Raw genomic sequence first — 23,439 nt, 5'->3', positions numbered from 1 at the left:
CAAGAATATAGCAGAATAAATGATAAAAGAATCTATGGATAAGTAACTGAAAACAACCGGCAAACAATAATTATCTTTTAGAAAAAAATCTATATTTAATTTATTCTTGCAACTTCTTCTACTCTTATATGCCGCAACTCGGTAATTCAAGTAATTCAAGCATTTTGTAGACATTTGGAAAAACAAATCTTAGCACTCAAAGCCAAGGCTGAGAAATGTAAAATATATCGAGCGAAGCAGCTTTATGTATTATCTCTCAGACATGCCTCGCAGGGTTCTCTGCATGCAGGATCGAGGTTTGTGTTTACTTGCAAACTGGAGAGAGGAGAGAGAGAGAGAGTGCAAGTGAGAGAGAGAGAGAGAGAGAGAGAGAGAGAGAGAGAGAGAGAGAGAGAGAGAGAGAGAGAGTGTGTGTGTGTGTGTGTGTGTGTGTCTGTGTGTCTGTGTGTGTGTGTGTGTGTGTGTGTGTGTGTGTGTGGTATGTGTGTGTGTGTGTTAGGGATGGGACAATACGCGATATAATCGTTTATCGTGATAAAAAACACTCACGATAATCGTATCGTGGAGATTTAATTTATCGTGATATCGTCCTCCGCCATGCACTGGGATCAATTCACCTTTTATTTGCTGAGCTGCATATCCGGTACCACTTAAACCCTCTGTATTGGTAAAAGGAACTTATAATATACGTACTTGATACAGTCTTTTTTTCACTCTCTATCAAAGATGTCTTTGCCAAAAAATAGCCAATTTACAAGCTTGTAGATCCGCATTTTTTTGGCAAATGTTCCACCCCAGAAAAATGGATTTTGATTATCGTAATAATATCATAAATCGCGATAATTCTTTTGTCACAATAATCGTGATATGACATTTTCGTATCGTCCCATCCCTAATGCAGGATTGAGGTTTGTGTTTACTTGCAAACTGAAGAGAGGAGAGAGAGAGAGAGAGTGTGCAAGTGAGCGTGTGTGTGTGTGTGTGTGTGTGTGTGTGTGTGTGTGCGCGCGCGTGCGTGCGTGCTTGAGAGAGTGAAAGAGAAGAGGCACCAAGGGAAGAGGTAACTCCCTGAGCAAACAGAAGGGGGAACTTTCCACCCTTCAGAGCGGACAGCCTAAAACAGGGATCAAATAACGGGGTCATTTGTTGTTGTGCACCAACACCCGAAATATACTGCAGACTCACAAAAACAGAACACCTCGTCAACAACATGGAAACATGTGTTACCAGGCAGCAAACACGGCCTTGTGAACAATCTGATGCTGTATCGCTATTTTTATAGTGTGTGAATTGCATCATGATTATGATACAATTATATATAGGCCACGTCTACAACATTATGAATTATTTGATACTCAGTCGAGCACCAGAAAGAGCCTTAAAATGTACATCCAATCAATACACGATCCAAGGAGATGATCAAAGAGGCTGCTTTTCTACCTCTAGGGGCTCAGGAATGGGTATTTTCTCAGTGAAGTTGCAGCCTGTGAAAGAGTAGATCTGAATCATATAAAGGATATGAGACCCTCCTAACTAACGGCCGGGCTACACCAAGCCTCTTCACACGCGTCAGTGCGTATGCGGGGCGTGCGCGCGTATGCGCGTTTCGGAAAGATCCAATATATATATCAATGATAACGGCAACACCAGGCTCACAGATAGCGCTAGCCCTGGATACGCCGCATGCTGTAAAAATAGGATCGGTTCTATTTTCATTGCAAACCCCCCAAAGGATCCATAATGCAATTTCTGGGTTTGTTACATCGAGACCAGATCAGCCCGTCCGCGACGCAGTTACCTAGTCTTACATCATCCATGCAACTCTACGGCATTCGTTGAGTTCGTCCGGAAACAAACTTCTCCGATTGGATTTTCTAAAACAGATCCTAGCCATCACCCCTCGAATTGAACCCCAACCCCTTTTAAAAGAGAAAAAGTAAGAGCTTAAACACAACTTGCAAGTGTTTTTTAAAGGGTAAAATAGCGCATTTTTGAACAAAGTACTGGTTAAAGGTACAGTACATTCGACGGTCTTTTTTATTAAATTAATTAAAAATCCAACTGTTCAATGGTCCGTTCGGAAAACCCCGCCAAAGTTCGAATCCTTAAAACAGGGTCAGATTACAGCCTTATTCTTTTCCTTACCCATGTGAAAAATCTATTTGCGATGTTGGGAAGATCGCAAAACACACGTTAGGTTTTACTTCTGTTCTTTCTTCTCTTCTTCAGACAGGATGAGTTTGGGATGCGTGGTGTTGACGTGTTCAGGAGAACAGCCTCTCTCTCTCTCTCTCTCTTCAACCTAACCACAGTTGTCCTCACAGTCCCCACAAAGACGTTGGCAGCAGGAATGTTAATGTCAGACCAATCCGTGGTGTGGATCACACCTAAGGAAAACGCAGCAGCGTATTGGATGTCTTGCACTCAACTTGACCCCTCTTGACAGAGGCCAGCAGGGAGGCTGTCAGTGTCCGCCCTCTCTCCTTCACTAGCTGCGTTTCCATAAAGCCTCTTAATGCGCATTAAGAGTTTTGCGAATAAATCTTTTTATGGAAACACTTCAAAATTCGAATAAACGTTCATTATCCGCAAAAACTTTTATCCGCTTGGAGGAGGTGGATTTTGAGGCTTTATCGAAGAAACTAAATGCGCATTTGTGAATGGAAACGGGTCAGACAATGAATGCAAATAAATTATGACGTTCTGGTCCATATCGTCCTCCTATAACATTTTGCCCCAGCCGCTTAATTAACGTCCATTGTATAGCGTTAGCCCACAAAACAAACCGGTTGTTACACACGGAGTGACCCTTCGTCAAGTATTTACAGCAGGTCGGTCAGATGGACCCAGGCAGGATCTCCCAAGAATCGCATTTCATCAGTTTAATGGAAACAGGCTAAATTCTTAATGTGCATTTCTGATAATTCGCTTCCCTAATTCGAATAGGTTTATGGAAACATGACTTATGTCTAGCCTGTTAAGCTTTCCAGATCACCAGATCTCCAAAACCCTCTGCTGTCTCAGAAGGATAATCTAAATGTATTTATAACACACCTCTAGATTTGCCTCCGTCTAACCAAGCTGATCATTTCTCACTGTGGCCTCTTCCTCTGGAATGTGTGCCATCTCTCAGTACAGATCAATCACGCACCAGTGGGCCATCATGCGTCTTACATATTTTGTCTTCCAGGTTCACCACAGGCCAAAGTTCATGATCTTGTGTCTCTTCTGGGCTTCCAGTGTTTGATGACATGATGCTCCAGGTGAGTCTCAGGGGAATTCACACGGCGGTCCGAATGATTCGAACTGTTCCCGAATACGGTTGCCTGGTCCCCGCTGACCAGCATTCACATTGGCCAAGATTCTTTCGTGCCTGAGTACACTTCATTCAACTGTATGGTATTTATTTGCCTCCCGGGAGCGCTGTTGACTATGGGGCTTTGGGAGATATAGAATGTAGCGAATATTCAAGTTTGACTGTGTTCCTGACCAGTGTTGCCGTAGTCTTGGGTCGCGCGCCCCCGACGACCCATATCTTTTCTGAGCCGGGGTCTCGAACCCGCCCCCAAGTTCACACCTCGACAACTGTTTTAACAAAGAAACAAGCCTATATGCATATCAATGGACCTGTATTGTAGGTGTTGAGCGACGTTCGCGACCCCCCAGACACCGGATCACCAATGCACCACTGTTCCTGACGTTATCTTGAGTTGTAATAACAGAACAACAATACACAACAAAAGCAGTGTGTGCTGACTGTCTTAGAAACGTCGCAATGTAACGTCGTCTGTAATCATCGTATAACAGCAACGTCACAGGTGCATCCTTAGTATCTTATTAGTGACGTCACGTCACATACCAATCCTTGTTATCAGTGTTGTACCCGAACGCGTTCAAAGAACGATCGTTCATGAACACGTTCATATTTTGGGCGAACGTGAACTGAACGTAATTGTTTTCGCTTGATGAACGATATTGTCGAACGCGGTCATTCTGACGCCAGTGAACGGAGTTCGTCGGCGTTCGTCGGCCGTTCATGCGGCGGTCCGCGCCTCCGCGGTCGTCTGTCCTCTCCTCTCTCTTTTCATTCACATGCTCCAATAGCACACACTGCACGCAGCCCCTCGTGAACGTTGATACAAGGTGCTGTCTGCACTCTGCTGCTGCACTGTGAATCTCCTCCTCGTCTCGCAAGCCTGACTATATACTTTGTCCTATGTGTGTTGCACGGCGAAAATAGCTGATCTGCAAGCTCACAACGCGTTGCATCCACGAGACAACGTGAGCTTGTAGATCAGCTATTTTAACCAGCGCGGAAACATGCTGTGCACGAGGTTTAGAAACGTATGCCTTCTAGTGGGGTTCCTTGTACATGTAATTTTTTGTTTTCATTTCAAATGTGTGTTAAAGTTTATTTTTCACTTCCAATTTGTAGATTATGGTCTATAGAACAATTTTGGTTCGAGTGTCAAGACAGTGGATTGAAGAAAAATATATTTTTTGCCCTATTTCCAAAATGACCAATATCGGAATTGTGTTTTTTGAACAATGTCTTAGTTTTCCCACAACTGCTGTGTAATATATATTTTTTTATTGCTATATCAAGTCAATACTGTGTGGGGAATCAATTGGAGTCAAATATTTGTTTTGAATATTATGATATTTCACACAATGAGACAATAACATGGTTATTACATTCAGCCCTTCACAATAAGGGTGCAGGAAGACTGGGAACTAGGCAGTGGGCACATAACTATTGTGGGCACCTCAATGTTAAGTTGGATGAAATTATTGCTGTGTGTGGTTCTATATGGGCTGTGTCAATAGTTTTGACAAATAATAGTATGCAGCAACGTCTAAACATTTATATAATATATATATAGACCTAGGCTATATATTTTTTTTCTTCTTTTTTTTTTTGAATAGCCAAAGTATAAAAAAAAATATGGTTAAAAAAAGAACAAAAAAGAACTAAGTTAGTTCATTTTGGGGAACCATGAACTTAGTTCAAAATATAGAATTATGAACTATGAAATGAACTAGTTCATTTTAGAAGTTCTGAACTTGAACTTGAACTAGTTCGTTTTTAAAGTGAACTTTCCCAACACTGCTTGTTATTTTGATCCTAGAAGCAGCCTCGCTACCGCAGTCCACTTTCTTGTTTTTGGAACGATGGCTTCACATTGCAGTGTACCGTTCCCGAGGACGCATCAAACTGACTCCAGACCACCTCCCGAGGCGGTCTCGAGTGCGGTGCGGTGCGATGATGCGTTCCGGGGAACGGTACGCAGCCTTCACTCTATCACAACATCTACCAAGTGGTCTCGAGTGTGCACCTGGAACCGCAAGGTAAATCTGCCCTCAGAAACAAACCAAAGCAAAGGACTTGTCCACGTAACTCTGTGTACAAATGTAACCCTATCTGGACGGTGTCCTAGTGCTTTGTGGTACAGGCCGTATAGAGGGTGTGTCCACATGAAGTAACAAGATCAGTGAACGTATGGGAGAACATAGGATCTGCCCCTCAGGCAGGGGCAGACAGGAAGCTCCCTACCTTGACACAGGTCTAATTAGAAAGCACTGTACAAAGTGTACATCCTGATGTCTGTTGCCAGTGGTTGCAAAAGTCTAAAACCAGTAAGACTCACTAATCGGGAGACAAACTTTAGAAGGCAATCGTAGCCAATCAGGAGGGAATATGGGAAATGGGACAGATCCGTGTTGATGACTTTAGAAATACTGTGTACCGCTTTGTGTGATTTTAGGCCAAAATCTGTAGGAGCAGTGTCCAAAAAAGGGTTTTGCAAAAATCGGCTTGATGGTGGCGCTAGAAGAGGGCCGTCTGAGAAATGAGTGGAGGTTGTGATTTTCCATCCAAGGAGTGTATGTGCAAAGTTTGGCATTGGTAGGGCCGAGAACGGTGGCAGAGATATGACTAGGGCAAAAGTGTGACGTGACGTGACGTGACGTGACGTGACGTGACTGACAGCCGGTGGAGCTTTTCATAGTAACTGCGACCTGACGGTCGCAATTAATACTGAGGATTTTACTGGGTGGGATTCCAGTAACTCTTGAGGGTACAAATGTACCAAATGGATGCATAAGGGTCCATTTGCTTACAGGCAAGGGTTTGATTGATTGATTGAATACTTTATTAGTCAGAAATGTAAAGTAGGTACAGCCAGACATTTAGGCTAAAAGGATAACACAAAAGGTCCTGGCATTTTGGTCCTATGTATTCAATTCATCAAGTCAGAGTACATGTTGTACACTCAAGTGAGTTCCAAACATAAATAAACACTGAGGATTTTGCTATGCATTATTCAAGAAATAAGACCAACATATCATTCCTACTGAATTCACTACCGGACAGATTACTCTCATGTGAACAACTGCATAAGCTAGATAAAAAAAAGAGTAGGTTTTATATAGGATTAGGCAATTCAAATCTAAATGTAATTTCAAACCGTCCAAAACCGTCCAAACCATCCTATTTTAATGCAATTCTCCTAAAAGTGCAGTGCATTTGGAATTCTGTGAATAATGATTTTTCTCGTCTGAACAAATAATTACTCCATAATCGCCTTCAGCTGCCACAGAACAGTATAAACAAGCATAGCTCAAAGCAACATTCATGCCGATAACCCCCCAAGCTGTCAGAGGGAGATTTACAATGATGCCAATGGATTCCTAACATCATTCTGTCTGCATTCAGCTTGGAAATGGAAAAGGTAACTTTTAAAGGAACGTTTCCACTTTTCAAAAAGAGTGGCAAAAAGAAAATTAAACAAGCTAAAGCAACACAAACATCAGAAGCACAGAAAACATACTTCCATAAATACCATACATACCACAAAGTCAAGTCATGGCAAACTAGAAATGCTGAAAGGAGCAATTGATACTCGACGGCTTTTTTGCTCCCATAATTGTCAGCCGCAATTGCCTTCAAAACGGTTCAAACTCCTAGAACTCACAGCAAAGTCAAGATTCCTTAAAGGCGTTACCACAAACCACAGCTCTAGGAATGCATAACACGCACACGCACACACGCACACACACACACACACACACACACACAACCTGTTTGTCTTTCAGTGTCCACCAGGAAAAACCATAAGAGCTACAGTATACATGTCAATAGTTCAACGTTTAAATGCTGCTCATTCAGGTTCACCAACTAAAAGCAATCGTCAGAGAAGCCACTGTATGCTGATTGGGCTCATCAAAGACAAGAGTTCAGTGACCTAAGCAAACATGCTCCCTGTTGTTGTTACATTGCTCGTGAATTATACAAAATAACACCATCAATATTCATGGAAGAATGACATTCACTTGAGTTCAGAATCTAAGACGCAGATGGGTGTAAGAGCGTACGAACGACTGTCACGATCAGGACATTTTATGATTGCGATTAAAGATTTACAGTAAGTGTGTGTTTGGCTTTTAAGCTTTGTAAACAAAAAATTCCACAGGGCAGATATGAAAAAAATTACTTACATATACAAAGAAATGACTGACATATTTAATAACTTTATACTTTCAAAATGTAAAATAAATAAATAATAATAATTTAAAAAAAAAAGGAAATAAAAATAAATTGCCAATTTAAAGCCGTTGTGAGCTGTAGATCGTCTGTTTCCGCAATTTTGGGAGAGTCTTTTGGAAATGTATGTACATCATTCGTCATGCAAACAATGATGATGCTAATTATGCAAAGATAATTGTGATCATCTCAAATGATTAAGATTCAGGGTTCCCGCATATTTTTACCAATTAATTTCCAAAACTTTTCCAAAACCTTTCCAGAATATTTAACCCAATTTCCAAGACTATACAACAATAATTCAGCTCAATAACGAGTCGCTTACTCCTATGCGCAATGCCCAAAGACAGGTAGTGTATGCCAGTGGTTCTCAACCTTTTCAGGCCGTGACCCCCGAAATAATCATATTTGAACTGGGAACCCCGGCACCCTGACGAGCACTAAGAGTTGAGGAATTTTGTATAACACGGTTTTATTGGGAAAATAGCAGATCTACATGCTCACAACGCCTCGCGTTGCGAGGCGTGGAGAACATGTAGATAGGCTATTTTCACACTTTCTCCCTCTAATATGTTTAATTTGTCATTTCAGAGGTATTAACAAAATCAATAACCAAAGACAATGCATAGCTATTTTTCCAGGACCTTCCAGGACCCTTGATCAATTTCAAAACTATTCCAGTACTGGAAAAATATTTTTCTAATTTCAAAATATTTCCAGGAATTTCATGACCGTGGGAACCCTGAAGATGTGACGAGTGGGGCGGGGTCTCACCTGCAGCAGAGCAGCAGCCAGGTACACCGTCATGAAGATGGGGGTCAGGGTGGTGTGGCCACTCTTCATCAGATGGATGGTGTACAGGAAGATCACGTGACCAGGGACCACCAATAGGAGCAGCACCTGAGCAGAGCGGTGATTGGGTCCTGGGAAAAGGCGGGGAAAGGATGAGGAAGAGAGCGGCGACAAGAGTTTGGAACGTTACCGCCATCCATTGTAGGCCTCATATATGACCTCAAATCAAGATCACGATAATTTCAAACTTTCGCCTCGATTATGATTAATTAACAATTTATTCAGTTAAGCATATTTTGAAATGAGTACCTATTGTCTAATCCAGGGGTTCCCAAACTTTCATCCGAGGCACCCCGACATTATATTCATAATTTTCACTCCCAGCACCTTATATTTATAGCATATTTTAGCGATTATGTTGCAAGGTAAACGTTGAGATAATAGACATTTTGGTCAGAACTGACTGAAAACAACGTTGTATTTCAAGTTTTAAATGATACTAAATATTATGTTTTAAGTGTCCAAATAAATTCAGACTTATCAAATTATCTCCCGGCACCCCTGGACTGCTGTCACGGCACCCCAGGGTGCCCCGTCAACACTTTGAAAACCCCTGGTCTAATCAAAGAAGATGTATGGGTGTACCTGAAATGAAAAATATTTTGTTTTTATGATGCAAGCATATGCATGTTGCGTCCAGGCTTCTTAAGCCTTCATCAGACTGGTGGTTCTCCGTTCATCTGTCAAGATTCTTACCTCTAACCCATTCTGACTACTTGTATTGCCTAAATTACATTGTGATTCAAAGAATTGCAGTCGATTAGTTGTAGATCAATCTACCCTTTTGCTAACTTACTATATTCATCTGTACTCTCCCATTACCCTATCTCCCGATTGCTCCGTTCTGCCTGCCTGCCAGAACCCCTAGGTCAGGGGTCTTCAACAGGGGGTCCGACAGGTGTTGCTAGGGGGTCCTCAGAGTTACTACAGGGGGTCATCCAAATCTTTGTGTGACAGAAGCTTTTTTTCTCCTTTAACCACTTGAACCCTACCGTCCATATTCTGAGAACTTTAGCCAAAAATAGCAGATCTACAAGCTCGTAGATCGGCTATTTTCAGCAAATATAGCCTGGTTAATAAACCAGACCGCACAACACCACCCTGTGGTGTGTGTGATAGAGTCTGGTTTATTAACCAGGCAACAGCAAATAGGTTTGGTGTAGAGGGAAAAAGTACAAGTTCAAGTACAGAGTGAAAGGTCTAGTTTATTAAATATTGACGGTTCAAGTGGTTAAATATCTGAAAAGACAAATTGACATGAATCCAAAATACACGATTGTGCTGTCGAACAATGAAACTATATGGAATCTATGATAAGGTTGTGGGGGTCCCTGCTTCATCTCTCTCTCAACTAAGGGGTCCTTGGCCTGAAAACGTTGAAGAACCCTGCCCTAGGTTGTTTGCATCACATTAACCCGTTCCCTTAAACTTTCACAATCCGTTGGCAGAGTCACCAATGCAAGGCACCCGCCTGCACGTCACGAGCAGTTAGCGATTCAGGGATAATCAAGGACACTGCCAACGTGCAATGCCAAGAGTAGCTGGCAACCCAAGGCGTACGCTCTAATTGGTACAAACCTGAGTGTTAGTTTCCATTCAACTAACAACAAGTAAGATACCTTAAGGGCGTGAAGCGACCGCAGACAGATTGTGTGTGTGTGTGTGGCGTGTTACAGTAACTGCGGTTGCCATCAGGATTTTCTATGTTCATCTGATGCTCCACAGGACACCTAGTGGTGATGGGTAGTATTACCTGTAGGCCTGCTGCCTGATCACTAATCACAATTTTACATAAAAAAACAGCTGGATGAAATTGACAGAAAGATCATTCCTAATCATCTTTATATCGTTGTTGATGCACTTTTAACCACTTTAAATCTGGTGTCCTTATTTTGGGCATTTAGGGAAACGAATCGTAGGGGAAAAAAAACAAAGGCGATGCGACACGTTGTGACCTTGTAGATTGTTTATTTTAGCCATTTTAAAGGGATCCCTGGCTAATACGACAAATATGCCTTAATACATTATAATTGTCCTCTATAAATACAATGTAAAATTAAAAACACCTTAAATATTTTATTTCTTCTAGAAATAGCTAATCTTTCACTCAATAGGGGAAATGCCCGTCGCAAGTTGATGATGTCATAAATGTCATGTGTCATCTATCCCTATGGAATTCATGTCATGCATGTGCAAATAAAAACAAACTTAATACTTCCTATGGCTAATATGAGCATCAAATCAATATTTCAAATGTGTGTGCTGTTGTTGTTGTTTTTTTCACATAAAAAAATCCATTTGGTTCCATTTGCATACTGTCAGCGGTAAGGGGAGACGGGAGACCTTGAAATGTGAAAGTTTGAGCAGCACTGACTGTGACAGTACAGTACAAGTTACCTGATCCCCAGAAGGTGCGGCATGGGTAGTAGCAGCCCTTGGCCTCCTCAGGCACTTCCCCAGGGGCGCAGTGGAAGTGCAGGTGGGTGGAGAATCTGCTGGACTGAATGGCCACCAGGTTCCCCCCAATGCCTGGACATTAGGGATGGGACGATGTGAACATTATTTTCATATCACGATTATTGTGACAAAAGAAATCTCGATTTACGATATTATCGCGATAATCAAAATCCATTGTGCGGCGCGTTGTGAGCTTGTAGATCGGCAATTTTTTGGACATTTGATAGGGAGTGAAAAAAAGACTATCAAGTACGTATATTATAAGTACCTTTTACCAATTATAGAAGGTTTAAAGCTATACTATGTAACTTTTTTAATAAAACAAATCTTAAAATTGTCCTAATTATTAAATTGCTAAAGCTTTAGAACACCCACTCTGTTCATCTCAAAATATTTAGTTCCAGGGACCACCCAGAAGCAAAATTTGAGTTACAAACGATTTGCACACATTTTCACGACTCTTTCAAAAATAGCAGATCTACAAGCTCTGCTATTTTTCACTGGTTAAAGCATTCAATAATTCTAGGCCTAAGTGTTGTATATCCCTCGAAAACGTATGCAGGACAGCAGAGACACAGCTGTCACATCTGCCTGGGAGGCGTGGAGGAGCAGCACCAGCGCTCAGATCCTATTTAATTTCTCAGTCTGACAAGCCCTGAGAGAGCAATGACAAATGGACATTGCCCGAAAGAAAATAAACATTGTGACGGAGGAAAACGGGGAGAGAGAGAGAGAAAAAGAAATGGGGAAATCAGGATTTGTCGGTTAGATAAGGAACAGAGGGAGGGAGAGAGGAGGAAATTCATGAGGGAGGGAAATATATTTATTCTGTTCAGTCATTCATGCCGGCTTTTAATTAACATCCAGCTTGTCATGAGACTGACGGGTATGTACAGAGAATAACATTTCATATTCACGCCACAGCGGCCTACTTTCACACATCCCTCCCCTCAGACAAAGAGTTACACGGAGAGTTTCTTTATCATAGTCTGTCGCTTTTGGAGTATCTCTAAAAAAATCCTTTTAACAGAAATGGTGTTGGTCAAGGTTCTAGGCTCTGGTGGTGGCGGTACCAGAGCCCAGCCGAGCTCGGTTGACCTAGAAAGAAAGATGCAGTGAAAAGGTTAGGGAGCCCATCCTCGTTGCCAAGAATCCTTATGGAGATTCCACTGAACGCTTCTTATATTTATCATGAACACTGCATGCATCAATAAAGATGAAAATACAAATCACTCTTGGTCTACTTTAGAGCCAGACACCGGCCATATACCGGCAACAATCTTGCTTTTATGACATTCGCTTTCGACAGTTATGCATCATCCAACATGTCCCGATTTTCAACCTGCCATCCCAATTTTGGTCATGTTATGTCTAGTACAGTTTCAACTACATTCCCATCCTGTCGGGGAAACTCCTGGAGGTCCTAAGCACTCACCAGGGTTCCCACACATCTTTACCAATTAATTTCCCAAACTTTTCCAAAACTTTTCCAGAATTTTTAACGCGATTTCCAGGACTATATAACAATAATTCAGCTCAATAACGAGTCGTTTACTCCTATGCGCAATGCCCAAAGACAGGTAGTGTATGCCAGTGGTTCTCAACCTTTTCAGGCCGTGCCCCCGAAATAATCATATTTGAACTGGGGACCCCCCACCCTGACGAGCACTAAGAGTTGAGGAATTTTGTAGAACACGGTTTTATTGTGAAAATAGACGATCTACATGCTCACAACGCCTCGCGACGCGAGGCGTTGTGAGCATGTAGATCGTCTATTTTCACAATTTCTGCCTCTAATATTTGACAGTTTGGCCAATGTTTAATTTGTCATTTCAGAGGTAATAACAAAATCAATAACCAAAGACAATGCATAGCTATTTTTTCCAGGACCTTCCAGGACCCTTGATCAATTCCAAAACTTTTCCAGTACTGGAAAAATATTTTTCTAATTTCAAAATATTTCCAGGAATTTCATCACCGTGGGAACCCTGACTCACACTCCCTTCGTCATCGGCATCAACTCCTTCTCTCGCAACGAGACACAGGAACTGTTGGGACGTGATCATTGCTGATCTGGTTGGGGGTACGGTTACCATCCCAGAGTGTGTGCACATCGGACGACCTACAGTATATGTCATTATAGGTCGTCATTTTCAAAAATGTGTAGCTCTGCAATTTATTTTTCTTATTTTTTACTTTATTCAAATACAACTTTTTGAAATCGATTTAAAAAAAAGAATCGCTCAGGCTGGTTTAATGTTTGTAAGCATTAGCGAGCACATCTTAACTCCCTGGAAGAGTGTCTCAGTGTCTACATTAGATAAGATAATGGGGGCTGCCGTTATCTTCTCTTCACAACACCTGTTTTCACCAGCATATCCTAATCAGGCTTGTTGCCCAAGATTGATCTTGGCTTCACGGCAGCCTCAATAGAACAGAATGCTCTGCCACAACACAAGATAAGAGCCAACTAACTAGTCAAAGACTTATGTCTGCAAAAGCAACACTTAGGTTTGCTGAACAGTGTTTGTAAATTAGCACAGCAAAAACAAGCAGTAATTGTCCATCACAACTCATCACATCACAATATCACAACTCAAATCCCAGGCCTAAGCACACTATACCAGAGTCCTGCAACGGGTCGGGCCCCGTGTTTGATGGGTGAAGACGGGCGGAATATATACTATTATAAATTTGCGGGTGTGGGGACGGGCGGTGCACGACTAAACACGGGCGGGTTCTGTATATTGCGTCGCAAACACTGAGGACATCGAGTGTGATGCCATTTGGAAGCACATACACACGGCTGTAGGCTATTTACTTTAATGCATGTAATCACGGGTAGCGGGCGGGCGACGAATACATTTTTTGACGGGCGGGGCGGATCTGGTTTAGATATTTATATGATCACGGGTAACGGTCAGTCCACGGATCTGGGTTAGGGTTAACAGTAACACAGTCCCTTCCAAAAATAACCCTGTCTATGTAGCTCCCTGCCAGGCCCCATAAACCAGAGAATTTAATAAGCTTTAATTAAAATACATTTTTTTTTAAATCTAAAACCGGAAGTAAAAAAGCGGAACTAAACCTCTCGGAACGGTTTCTTCACGGACCCATTTGATCGCTGCACTATTACCAAGGCAACCGGCAACAGACCATTCACTCACTGTTTATACAACACAGGAGCCAGTTCTAGAACCGATGGTCCGTTTTTCAAAGTTTTTTATTTATTTTGAAGCTGTGGACAACGTAAACACGCACGATGCATGGTTGGAGTCCGATCGCGCACAACGGATATTCTCGCGGCCACGTTAAAAGGTACGAGAAGAAAGGCAGTGAGCTACATAGGGACTTTCTCGTGACTATCGAGACTTGCAGACAAACCCGTGCAGGACTCTGTATTGTTATGCAGAAAATGAATAGCAGGTATGTACAAATGTACTTGGCAAATAACAACATCATCATCTATGTAGTGTACGGTATATAAATCCTGAATGAGGTGAACACAAAGCAGCTCTCAAGTGGAAGAAAAAGCTATTGTTAGTCATTGTGCACATTTGTGTGTTATGATAATACAATGCCAGGGCAGAGCAGGGGATTAACAGCTGAGTGGAACTGGCTCTTTGTATTCAGGATGATAAACAGAAGGTTGAACTGATTCAAGGCCATAAACTGGAATGGTTTATTAAATTAGCTACATGAATGACCCTAAGGCAATGTCTGTTTACCCCATTTAGACCTAGAATTATTGAATGCTTTAACTATTGAAAAATAACAGATATACAAGCTCACAGCGTGGCACCGAGTGCCGCGCTGCGGGCTTGTAGATCTGCTATTTTTGAAAAATCTAGTTTTTTGAATATATATCTAAGTCATTGAATATATCTATTTAAAAGCGAATGTTTGTAACTCAAATATTTGCTTCTGGGGGGTCCCTGGAACAACATATTTTGAGATGGGAGTCCGTGGCAAAATACCTGCAATTTTGGGGGTCCTTGACAAGAAAAGGTTTGAGAACCACTGATTTAGAGGAAGGATTTAGAAGTCAGTTCAAAGATCGGGTCAAAGATAAGATATTTTTCAAAAATAGCAGATCTACAAGCTCGCAGCGCGGCACTCGGTGCCGCGCTGTGAGCTTTAATTAAAAAGTGAGGGTTAATTCAATCTACAGCGCTCTACCCCGTCTCCGCTGGACCGTGGGCATCACTCTTTGCACACCTCGTCGCTACTCCCTCCCACGCACCCTTCACCCCAAACCCCCTTAGGTGTGGGGTGAAGGAGGGTGCTTGGGGTTTGCAGTTATTCGGATCACTGGGTCTGACGGAGGGGGGGGGGGCGAGGGTGCAGGGAGGCCATGGTGGAACGGCAGGGGGTCCTCGTCTCCTCACAGCCAGCGCTGGCTCTGCCCAGAAGGGGGCAGACAGACCGACCGACTGACTGTCTCATCTCATCAATGTTGTTTTTCTGACAGCAAATTTTGATTTAGTTTTAGTCATAGTCTTTTGAATAAAATGTCATTTAGTTTTAGTCATAATTTAGTCACCTGAAAAGCTTTAGTTTTAGTCAAATGTTAGTCGACTAAATATCATACGTTTTTAGGCGACTAAATCTACAGTTGATTTAGTCAACTGAAATGTATTTTGGCAGGCCTTGATGGCATCGTAATGACTGATTTTACACTTGGTTGCGTGCTGAAAATAGCAGATCTACAAGCTCACAACGCGTCGCGCTGCGACGCGTTGTGAGCTTGTAGATCGGCTATACCTGAGAGCAAACAAACATAAAATGACTCTTCTCCACTAGTCCCTCCCTAACGTTTTAGTCTGGTTTTTATTTTGTTGACGAAATTGTCAATATAATTTATTCTTAGTTTTAGTCATCACAGCTTAGTTTTTATTTCGTTGAAAAAAAAACGCAGTCGACAAACATTTTTCGTCATAGTTTTAGTCAACGAAATCAACACTGCATCTCATCTCATGGTCTTGGCTCTGTCCAACACTTAACCCATCTTCAACCATCCTTCTCCTCCACGAGAGTCTTTCCATTCCCGACCGTTAGAAACAAACTTTACAGTATTACCCGCATTGCTTCCAAGATCATCGGACTTCCCGCACCCACACTTGCTGATATGAACAATAAGGCCATCACACGCTTAGCACTCTCAATAACAAGTGACACTGACCATCCTCTGCCATCGTTACTTTGACCTAATGCCATCAGGGCGAAGATACAGAACCTTGGCGTGGGAACAAAGTTCGGTTTAAAAGGAGTTTTGTCCCCTCAGCCAATGCTGCACTTAACAATCTGAATGGCACCCGTCGCTAAGAGGGTTTTTCTGTGTATAGTGAGGTACTGATGATCTGTCTCTGTGATATGTTTGTGTCGTTATATTGTTATGTGTTGTTTCTTGTGTTGTTTCTTGTGTTGTTTCAGACAGTGAAGACAAATTTCCCTTCGGGGACAATAAAGATTATTATTATTATTCTATTAATCCAGCCGTAAATAACCCTCCTGCTCTTTTCGCCCTCCCTGCCCTCCTCCTGAGATCTCCGTTCTCAGCATCTTACCGCGCCAACGCGGACAGCAGGAGGCGCGGTGACTTTTAAAGCACCAAAACGCAGCGGCCTCTGAATCCCGATCCGAGGTGAATTCGTTGTAAATTTTAGACAGCTTTAATAAAATTAAAATAAAAAAAAGGTCCCTGCCCCATCAGCGCACACTGACAATCCCAGACCGTGTTTTACGTGGCACACATGGCGGGGGAAACAATTAGGCGCAGAATCGTCTGGCATCTCGTTAAATGTCCCTCATTAATTCTGCTTAATTAAACCCATTTAGGCCTAGAATTATTGAATGCTTTAACCAGTGAAAAGTAGCAGATATACAAGCTCACAGCGCGCTGCGAGCTTGTAGATCTGCTATTTTTGAAAAAGTCGTGAAAATGTGTGCAAATCTTTGACTGCGGTATAATGTATTTTCAAAGCGAACGTTTGTAACTCAAATTTTGCTTCTGGGTGGTCCCTGGAACTAAATATTTTGAGATGCGGGTCCGTGGCCAAATAAATATAATTTTGGGGGTCCTTCACATGAAAACGTTAGAGAACCACTGACATAGTAGTCTCTCAAGAACAGACCAACTGAGCTCCATTTAAGTGAAAAGGACCTTTTCTTTGACGATGGCTGGCCAGATTGCTGACATAGAAACATGGGCTTTTCAAAAAAACCTTAGAAGGATTCAAAAGACACTTATAGAATCGGGTCAAAATTCTAATTTTCACGACTTTTCAAAAATAGCAGATCTACAAGCTTGCAGCGCGGCACTCGGTGCCGCGCTGTGAGCTTGTATATCAGCTATTTTTCAATAGTTAAAGCATAAAATGATGATACACAATAATGTGTACCCGTTCTGAATGGGTTAAAAAGCTTATCTCTGGTGGAGGAGATGCTAGCGGTGCAGGGGGAGGAGGGAGTGTTACAAAGTGTTGAGACAGAGAGCTGAGGTGTGGGATTTGAACCGTTTCGCTCGGTGGCCAGCAAGACGCGAGCGCTGCGCTGGGCGGGGCGGGGTGCTGTGACTCACCGTTGATGACAGGGGTGTACACCACGATGCCAGCCAGGTTCGGGTCGGACACCGTTTTGTCCAGGATGAGCCCGCCAATGCTGCAGGGTACAGAACGGGTCACAACATTAAATAAAATATTTACTGTCACGATTATGACATTTTACATGACAATTAATTGTCACTCAAATAATTGCGATTAACGATATAATTGTGTTTTTTGTCGTTGACAATTACTTTTCCGTTTGGCTTTTAGGCTTTGAAGTTGTTGCACATGGTAGATATGACACATAGCCTAAATATACAAAGAAATGACTGACATATTTGTCAACTTTATACTTAAAAAAGAACATTGATAGTGGAAATAGCCGATCTACAAGCCTGTAGATCTGCTATTTCCACTATTTTTTATGTTTTTTTTTATAAATATATGAACATTTTTAAACATGGAAACGATTATGACGATTATGAAAAACAATCACGATTATGCCAAGTAATTGCGATTAGACGATTACTGTATGTAATAATTGTGACAGCCCTATACATAACACAAAGACTAAACTTTTTCTACCATCTTCTTTTACACAGAATAGCAATAAAGAAAATGGGTCATAAAAAAGGGGTGTCGCGTGACGGAAGGAGAAACGCATACAGCCCAGACACAACCAGTACATACACATGATAAATGGGTCGAGGAGCAGCTATAAACAGAGAGAGACACACAGACAATCAGACACACAGCTTGGCATGCAGCATTATTTGCGAGGTTGCCACCCCCAAGGGGAAAGCAGAGCGCACGCTGCCTGCCGAGGGCCAATTTGTTTATGGGATGAGTCATCAAACAAACCGCACACACTGCCCCGTCCCAGACAACATTAGAATAGCTGTTCTTTCCCCTTTGAAGACTTAAACACCAGCGCGCGCACACACACACAGACACACACCTGCTGATGACCATGGCGGTGATGACGGGCTCCCATCCGGAGTAGAGCAGGGTGCGGCTGGCAGGGTGCTTGGAGGAAATGACCATCCAGAGAGGGGTGAGCGACATGAAGAAGGCACACACCAGGGACGACACGTAAGGGTAGGAGTCTGGAGAGAGAGACAGAGAGAGACAGAGAGAGAGAGAGAGACAGAGACAGAGACAGAGAGAGACAGAGAGACAAAACTGTCCATTAATTATTAAACACAACTGAAACAAGGCAATTTGACTCCTATTCGTATTCGTTTTTAAGCATGACTGAGCAAGTAACAACAGGAGGCGACCAAATAAGCTAGGGCTGCAACTATCGACGATTTTATTAGCAATTATTCTATCGATTACATTTTCGTATGATCAAGAAGAAAAATGAAACAAAAGAAAAAAGTATTATTTAAAAGTATAATTTCTATTAATTGGAAGGAAAAAAATGACCACTAAACCTTATCCTTTGTCGCACAATGGTGCACAAATCATGCAAAAACAAGTGAAAATATAGCTGCAAGCAGCGATAAAGTGGCCAAGGCATAAAAAGCAGGAAAGCAAAAAGGCATCAAGGGAAAGCAAAGAAGACATCAAAGAAAAACTAGAAGCAGTGTTCTTCCGAACAGGACTCCGGCAGGTCAGGTAGGTTTTTTTTTGGCCTAGTGGTGACTCTATAATAGGCCAAAGTGAAAAGGGTGCCACGTGTTCTTGGGCCTTTCACGGCAATCGGACGCTGCATGCGGGATTTGAAGCATTTTGTTCCAAAAATGTGTTTTGCAAAAATGTACCCGCTGGTGCGCTATAACAGGCCAATGTGAGAAGGGTGGCATCTGTTCCTTGGCCTAGTGGGAATGTGTGTGCAAAATCTCACACACATAGCAGGCTGCGTTTGAGACATTTTGTTCAAAAAGGAGCAATCCTGCAAACCTTGGAATTCAATGTTAGCCAATTAGATAGAATATGATATCTGACAAATCTGTCATGATTACATCACTGTAGAGATACTGTGTACTGATTTTGTGATTTTCGGATATAATCTGAAGGAGTAATATTGAAGAATGTGTTTTACATACTGTAAGTCGGCCTTCTGGTGGCGCTATAAATGGCAGATGTGAAAAATGCAGGGCACAGGTTTTTCCTTGGCCTCTGGGAAGTGTGCATACAAAGTTTTACACTAATCGGTGGTTATAGGTAAAAGCACAAATTGGCCTCTACACAACGTGTATGCAAAAGACTGTAGGCCTATATGCAACAGACATAAAAATACTGTGATACTATGCACCTGGACAGTTTGATGATGTACATAGTAAGCCTTGCTGAGCTATGAAGACCATATGAATCGGCCAGGCTATGAATCTCATAGGGCAGGCGCCTTACAAGCCCACAAACTGTAAAGTCTACAAAATGTCATGGTATTATGCTTATATAAACCCCAGGCAGGATTCGATCCAACAACCTTCTGCATGAAAGGCATATGCCCTGACCACTACACTAGGCAGCCACAGGGTCTGTTAACCATGTTTGTTTAAAAAAAAAAAAGTTCTATGTAGGCTGAGTGCCTTGATTTTATTGATTTCTTTTTTATATTTTGGAGGCTTGGGGTGAAATCAATGTAATCTGAGTATTTCTGAAATTTTCGAGTGATCATATTTTCTTTTACTCAGAACAGAAAAAAAAAACAGCCGGTAGAGAAGGGCTCATTTTAAACATGAACGTGATCTGGAGTTAGATCAGACGTGTCAACATTAAAGAGTTTGACATATGCACATGCCATGGGCATCCAGGATGTTAACATCAACTCAACCCGACGTGGGGTTTGAACTGCCAACCATCCATATACCAGGCACAGGCACTGACCACTACACTACGGCAGTCACACATAATGGACCTGTAATTTTTTTTTTTAAAGAAAAGAAAAAAGAAAAAGTTTCATGTAAATCTACAGTAGTTGTGGGGCTCATTTTAAACATGAACGTGATCTGGAGTTAGATCAGACGTGTCAACATTAAAGAGTTTGACATATGCACATGCCATGGGCATCCAGGATGTTAACATCAACTCAACCCGATGTGGGGTTTGAACTGACAACCATCCGTATCGCAGGCACAGGCACTGACCACTACACTACAGCAGTCACACATGATGGACCTGTCATTTAAAAAAAAAAAGAAAAGAAAAAAGAAAAAGTTTCATGTAATGTACTTGACGCCTTCTTTCAAAATGATATAGCGCCCCCCTTTGGCCAATTGGGGTAAGATTGGTTTCAGTGATATTTGGACTAACCCTCTAGAGTAGTTCATCATGAAAATGATACTTTGCATGTATGTTTTAGAGGCAGAAGAATAATTTGCATAAAACTTGCAATATTGATTGAATTATTAAAAAAAGCATGTTTCAATTTTTAAAAAATCCGATCTGACAGATCTTTAGATATTGGTCCAAAGTTAATGTAAAAAAAGTTCCATGCACGTTATGCGAAAATTCCGGAATAAAAGCGGGTTTAAACGTTTTACAAACTGCTCAAAATTGTGGAAAATCAAAGGGCGGAGCTTACTTAACAAAGACACAGATGTCTTCTGCTTGCACGCGTGTAAGCAAGTTGCATGTCTTCAAAAGAAACGAGGCATGACTTATGCCCCTTTAAAGTTTGAGTTTTCAAACGCTTCGTATAGCGCCCCCCTTTGGCCAATTGGAGTAAGATTGCTTTCAGTGATATTTGGACTTACCATCTACATATTTGCCAAATGCCATGAACGTGTCACTTTGCATGTATGATTTAGAGGCAGAAGAATAATTTGCATAAAACTGCAACATTGAGTGAATTATTAAAAAATAATGTTTCGCTTTAAAGAAAATCCGGCCACTGTGCGATGACCGTGTTGGTCCAAAGTTCATGTAAAAAAAGTTTTGCGCACGTTATGCGAAAATCCCAGGAGGAGATAGATTTTGACCGTTTTTCATATAATTCAAAATTGTGGGAGAAGTAAAGGTCAGAGGTCAAAAGTCAGAGCGTAAAAGTTGTTCGGCATGAGGAGACGCATAAGTGTATACAGGTGTCATTGCTGTACCTGAAACAGGGCATGAGCTACACCAGTTCAAAGTTGGCATTTTTCAAAGGCTTCCTACAGCGCCACCCTTTGGCCGATTGTTACGGGCTTCGCGTTTTAGCCGTTTGGCATAGTCCTCTGCCATACTGCCGAGTTTCGTAAAAAGCGACTGCACGGTCTAGCCGCTAGAGAAAAAGTGGCGGAATAATAGTGCTGAAGTCCAATATCAATAAGTGGCCTTCGGGCACTTCGTGCCTTGGCCACTAATTAGCCCATCTATAAGCTCAGTTAGAAGATCGTCTATATTGACACCATTTGAATGTGTTTGGAAAAGTGCCACCAATAATGACATGCCAAAATTATTAACTGATTTACAGCGTCAGCCTCGTGGCGGTTTTGACAACTTATAGCCATATGTCCAGGCCGCCACGGAAGAGTTTGATGAGTTTTTTTTTTTTTACGCTAGGTGGCGCTGTTCGCAAGCTTATGGGTCACCGATTATTTCCGGGGTACCCGCAAGGTCACCTGACACGTCGATGACGTAACCGGAACAAAAACTGCATTTCCCTTCTTTTAGGAATTAAAAAGAAAAGAAAAAAACATAATGGAGGTGTATGGGAGAGGGGCTGGGTGCAAGCTTGACGCAGAAGTCTTTGGAGTGGATCATCGCAAGTGGTTTTCCAATTCCATGCACATATTTTGAGGGCTCCCGGCTAGCGGATCGGAGGGACTAGTGAATATTCTATGATTTTTCAAAGGTAGTAAAACACAGCGTGGCAGGGAAGGTCCAAAGTCGAAAATCAATGTTGGCAGTCAATGAGTTGACTTCACCACTTTTCAACCCATCTTCATAGAATCGGTCCTCACTAATGTTCATGATAAAATAGCACAATTTATTTCTACTCTGCCTGTGTCTCTTAGCCTCTTAAGCCCCAGCGGGGTCCAGGGGAGAAATCTGCCTAAAATGTATGCCCAAATTAGAACAGTTGTGGACACAAAACTACAATGATTGTGGCTACTCTTGACCCACCAAATGTCAGCTAACCCCTGATAATTCACAAATGCAGTGTAAAACATCACATTTCTCTTACCAAATCATCCTGCTGTGATCACTTATCTAGGAAAAGATGATTGAAAAATTCTGAATAGTGAACGGGCTTCAAGACCTCATTGAAAACATAATAGTGCATTGAGAAATTGTTCTGAACTGCCAACAACCCTCCTATGAGACAGACAGTAGTTTTTTGTTTTTGCTATTTTATCATGAACATTAGTGAGGACCAATTATATGAAGACAGGTTGAAAAGTCGTTTTGCAATTAAATGATAGATTTATTTTTTTATAATTGGTTATTGATCGGTTCAATTAACTGTTGCACCCTTTACTATAAACACAAGTGGCACAGATTTGCGGGGAATCGGGCACACACACACACACACACACACACACACACACACACACACACACACACACACACACACACACACACACACACACACACACACACACACACACACACACACACACACAGTTAAGACGACCTCTTTTCTGTATTCCCAAAGGGAAGCTATTTGGGAAGAATAATCAGGGTAAAGCACCTGCTCTGTGGGGGTGAGGTGCCCCACACAGATGTTCCCATTCTACACACCCAATAGCTGTCATTAACACGTAGGCTCAGACTGACGATGAGATGAGCCCGACAGTGTTCATTTAGACGGCAATTTTCATTTAGTTTCAGTCTTTTCAGTATTTTGAATAAGATTGAATTTAGTTTTAGTCATATTTTAGTCATCTGAAAGGTTTTAGTTTTAGTCGACTAAATATCAGAATCTATGGAATCCAATATCAACAAGAGCTCCTCACTAACTAACGGCAAGCGCAGGTATACCATTAAAGGACAACTTGTTTTTTTTTACAACAAGGGTTCATATTTTAGGTTGTAATTAGAGAAGAGAAAAGATTAGTGTTAAAATGTTTTTATTTACTGCTTTCTATTGTTTTAGAGATTTTAGTATTT

At 41.8% G+C, this 23,439-nt stretch overlaps 1 protein-coding gene across 1 annotated transcript in view; it reads right to left on the bottom strand.

Annotated features, from left to right (window-relative positions):
* Positions 1-23,439, bottom strand: part of slc41a2b (solute carrier family 41 member 2b) — a 46,254-nt gene that overhangs the window by 7,893 nt on the left and 14,922 nt on the right. The window contains exons 7-10 of the mRNA XM_080754751.1: positions 18,356-18,503; positions 17,433-17,512; positions 10,793-10,924; positions 8,318-8,466 (exon numbers count right to left, since the gene is read on the bottom strand). Of these exons, the coding sequence (XP_080610877.1) occupies positions 8,318-8,466; positions 10,793-10,924; positions 17,433-17,512; positions 18,356-18,503 (509 nt within the window). The remainder of the gene's footprint in view (positions 1-8,317; positions 8,467-10,792; positions 10,925-17,432; positions 17,513-18,355; positions 18,504-23,439) is intronic.

The sequence above is a fragment of the Nannobrachium achirus genome (genome assembly GCF_963921795.1).
Source record: "Nannobrachium achirus genome assembly, chromosome: 23".
Lineage (NCBI taxonomy): Eukaryota > Metazoa > Chordata > Actinopteri > Myctophiformes > Myctophidae > Nannobrachium > Nannobrachium achirus.
The sequence above is the reverse complement of the archived record's forward strand: the minus strand, read 5'-3'. Positions and strand labels throughout refer to the sequence as shown.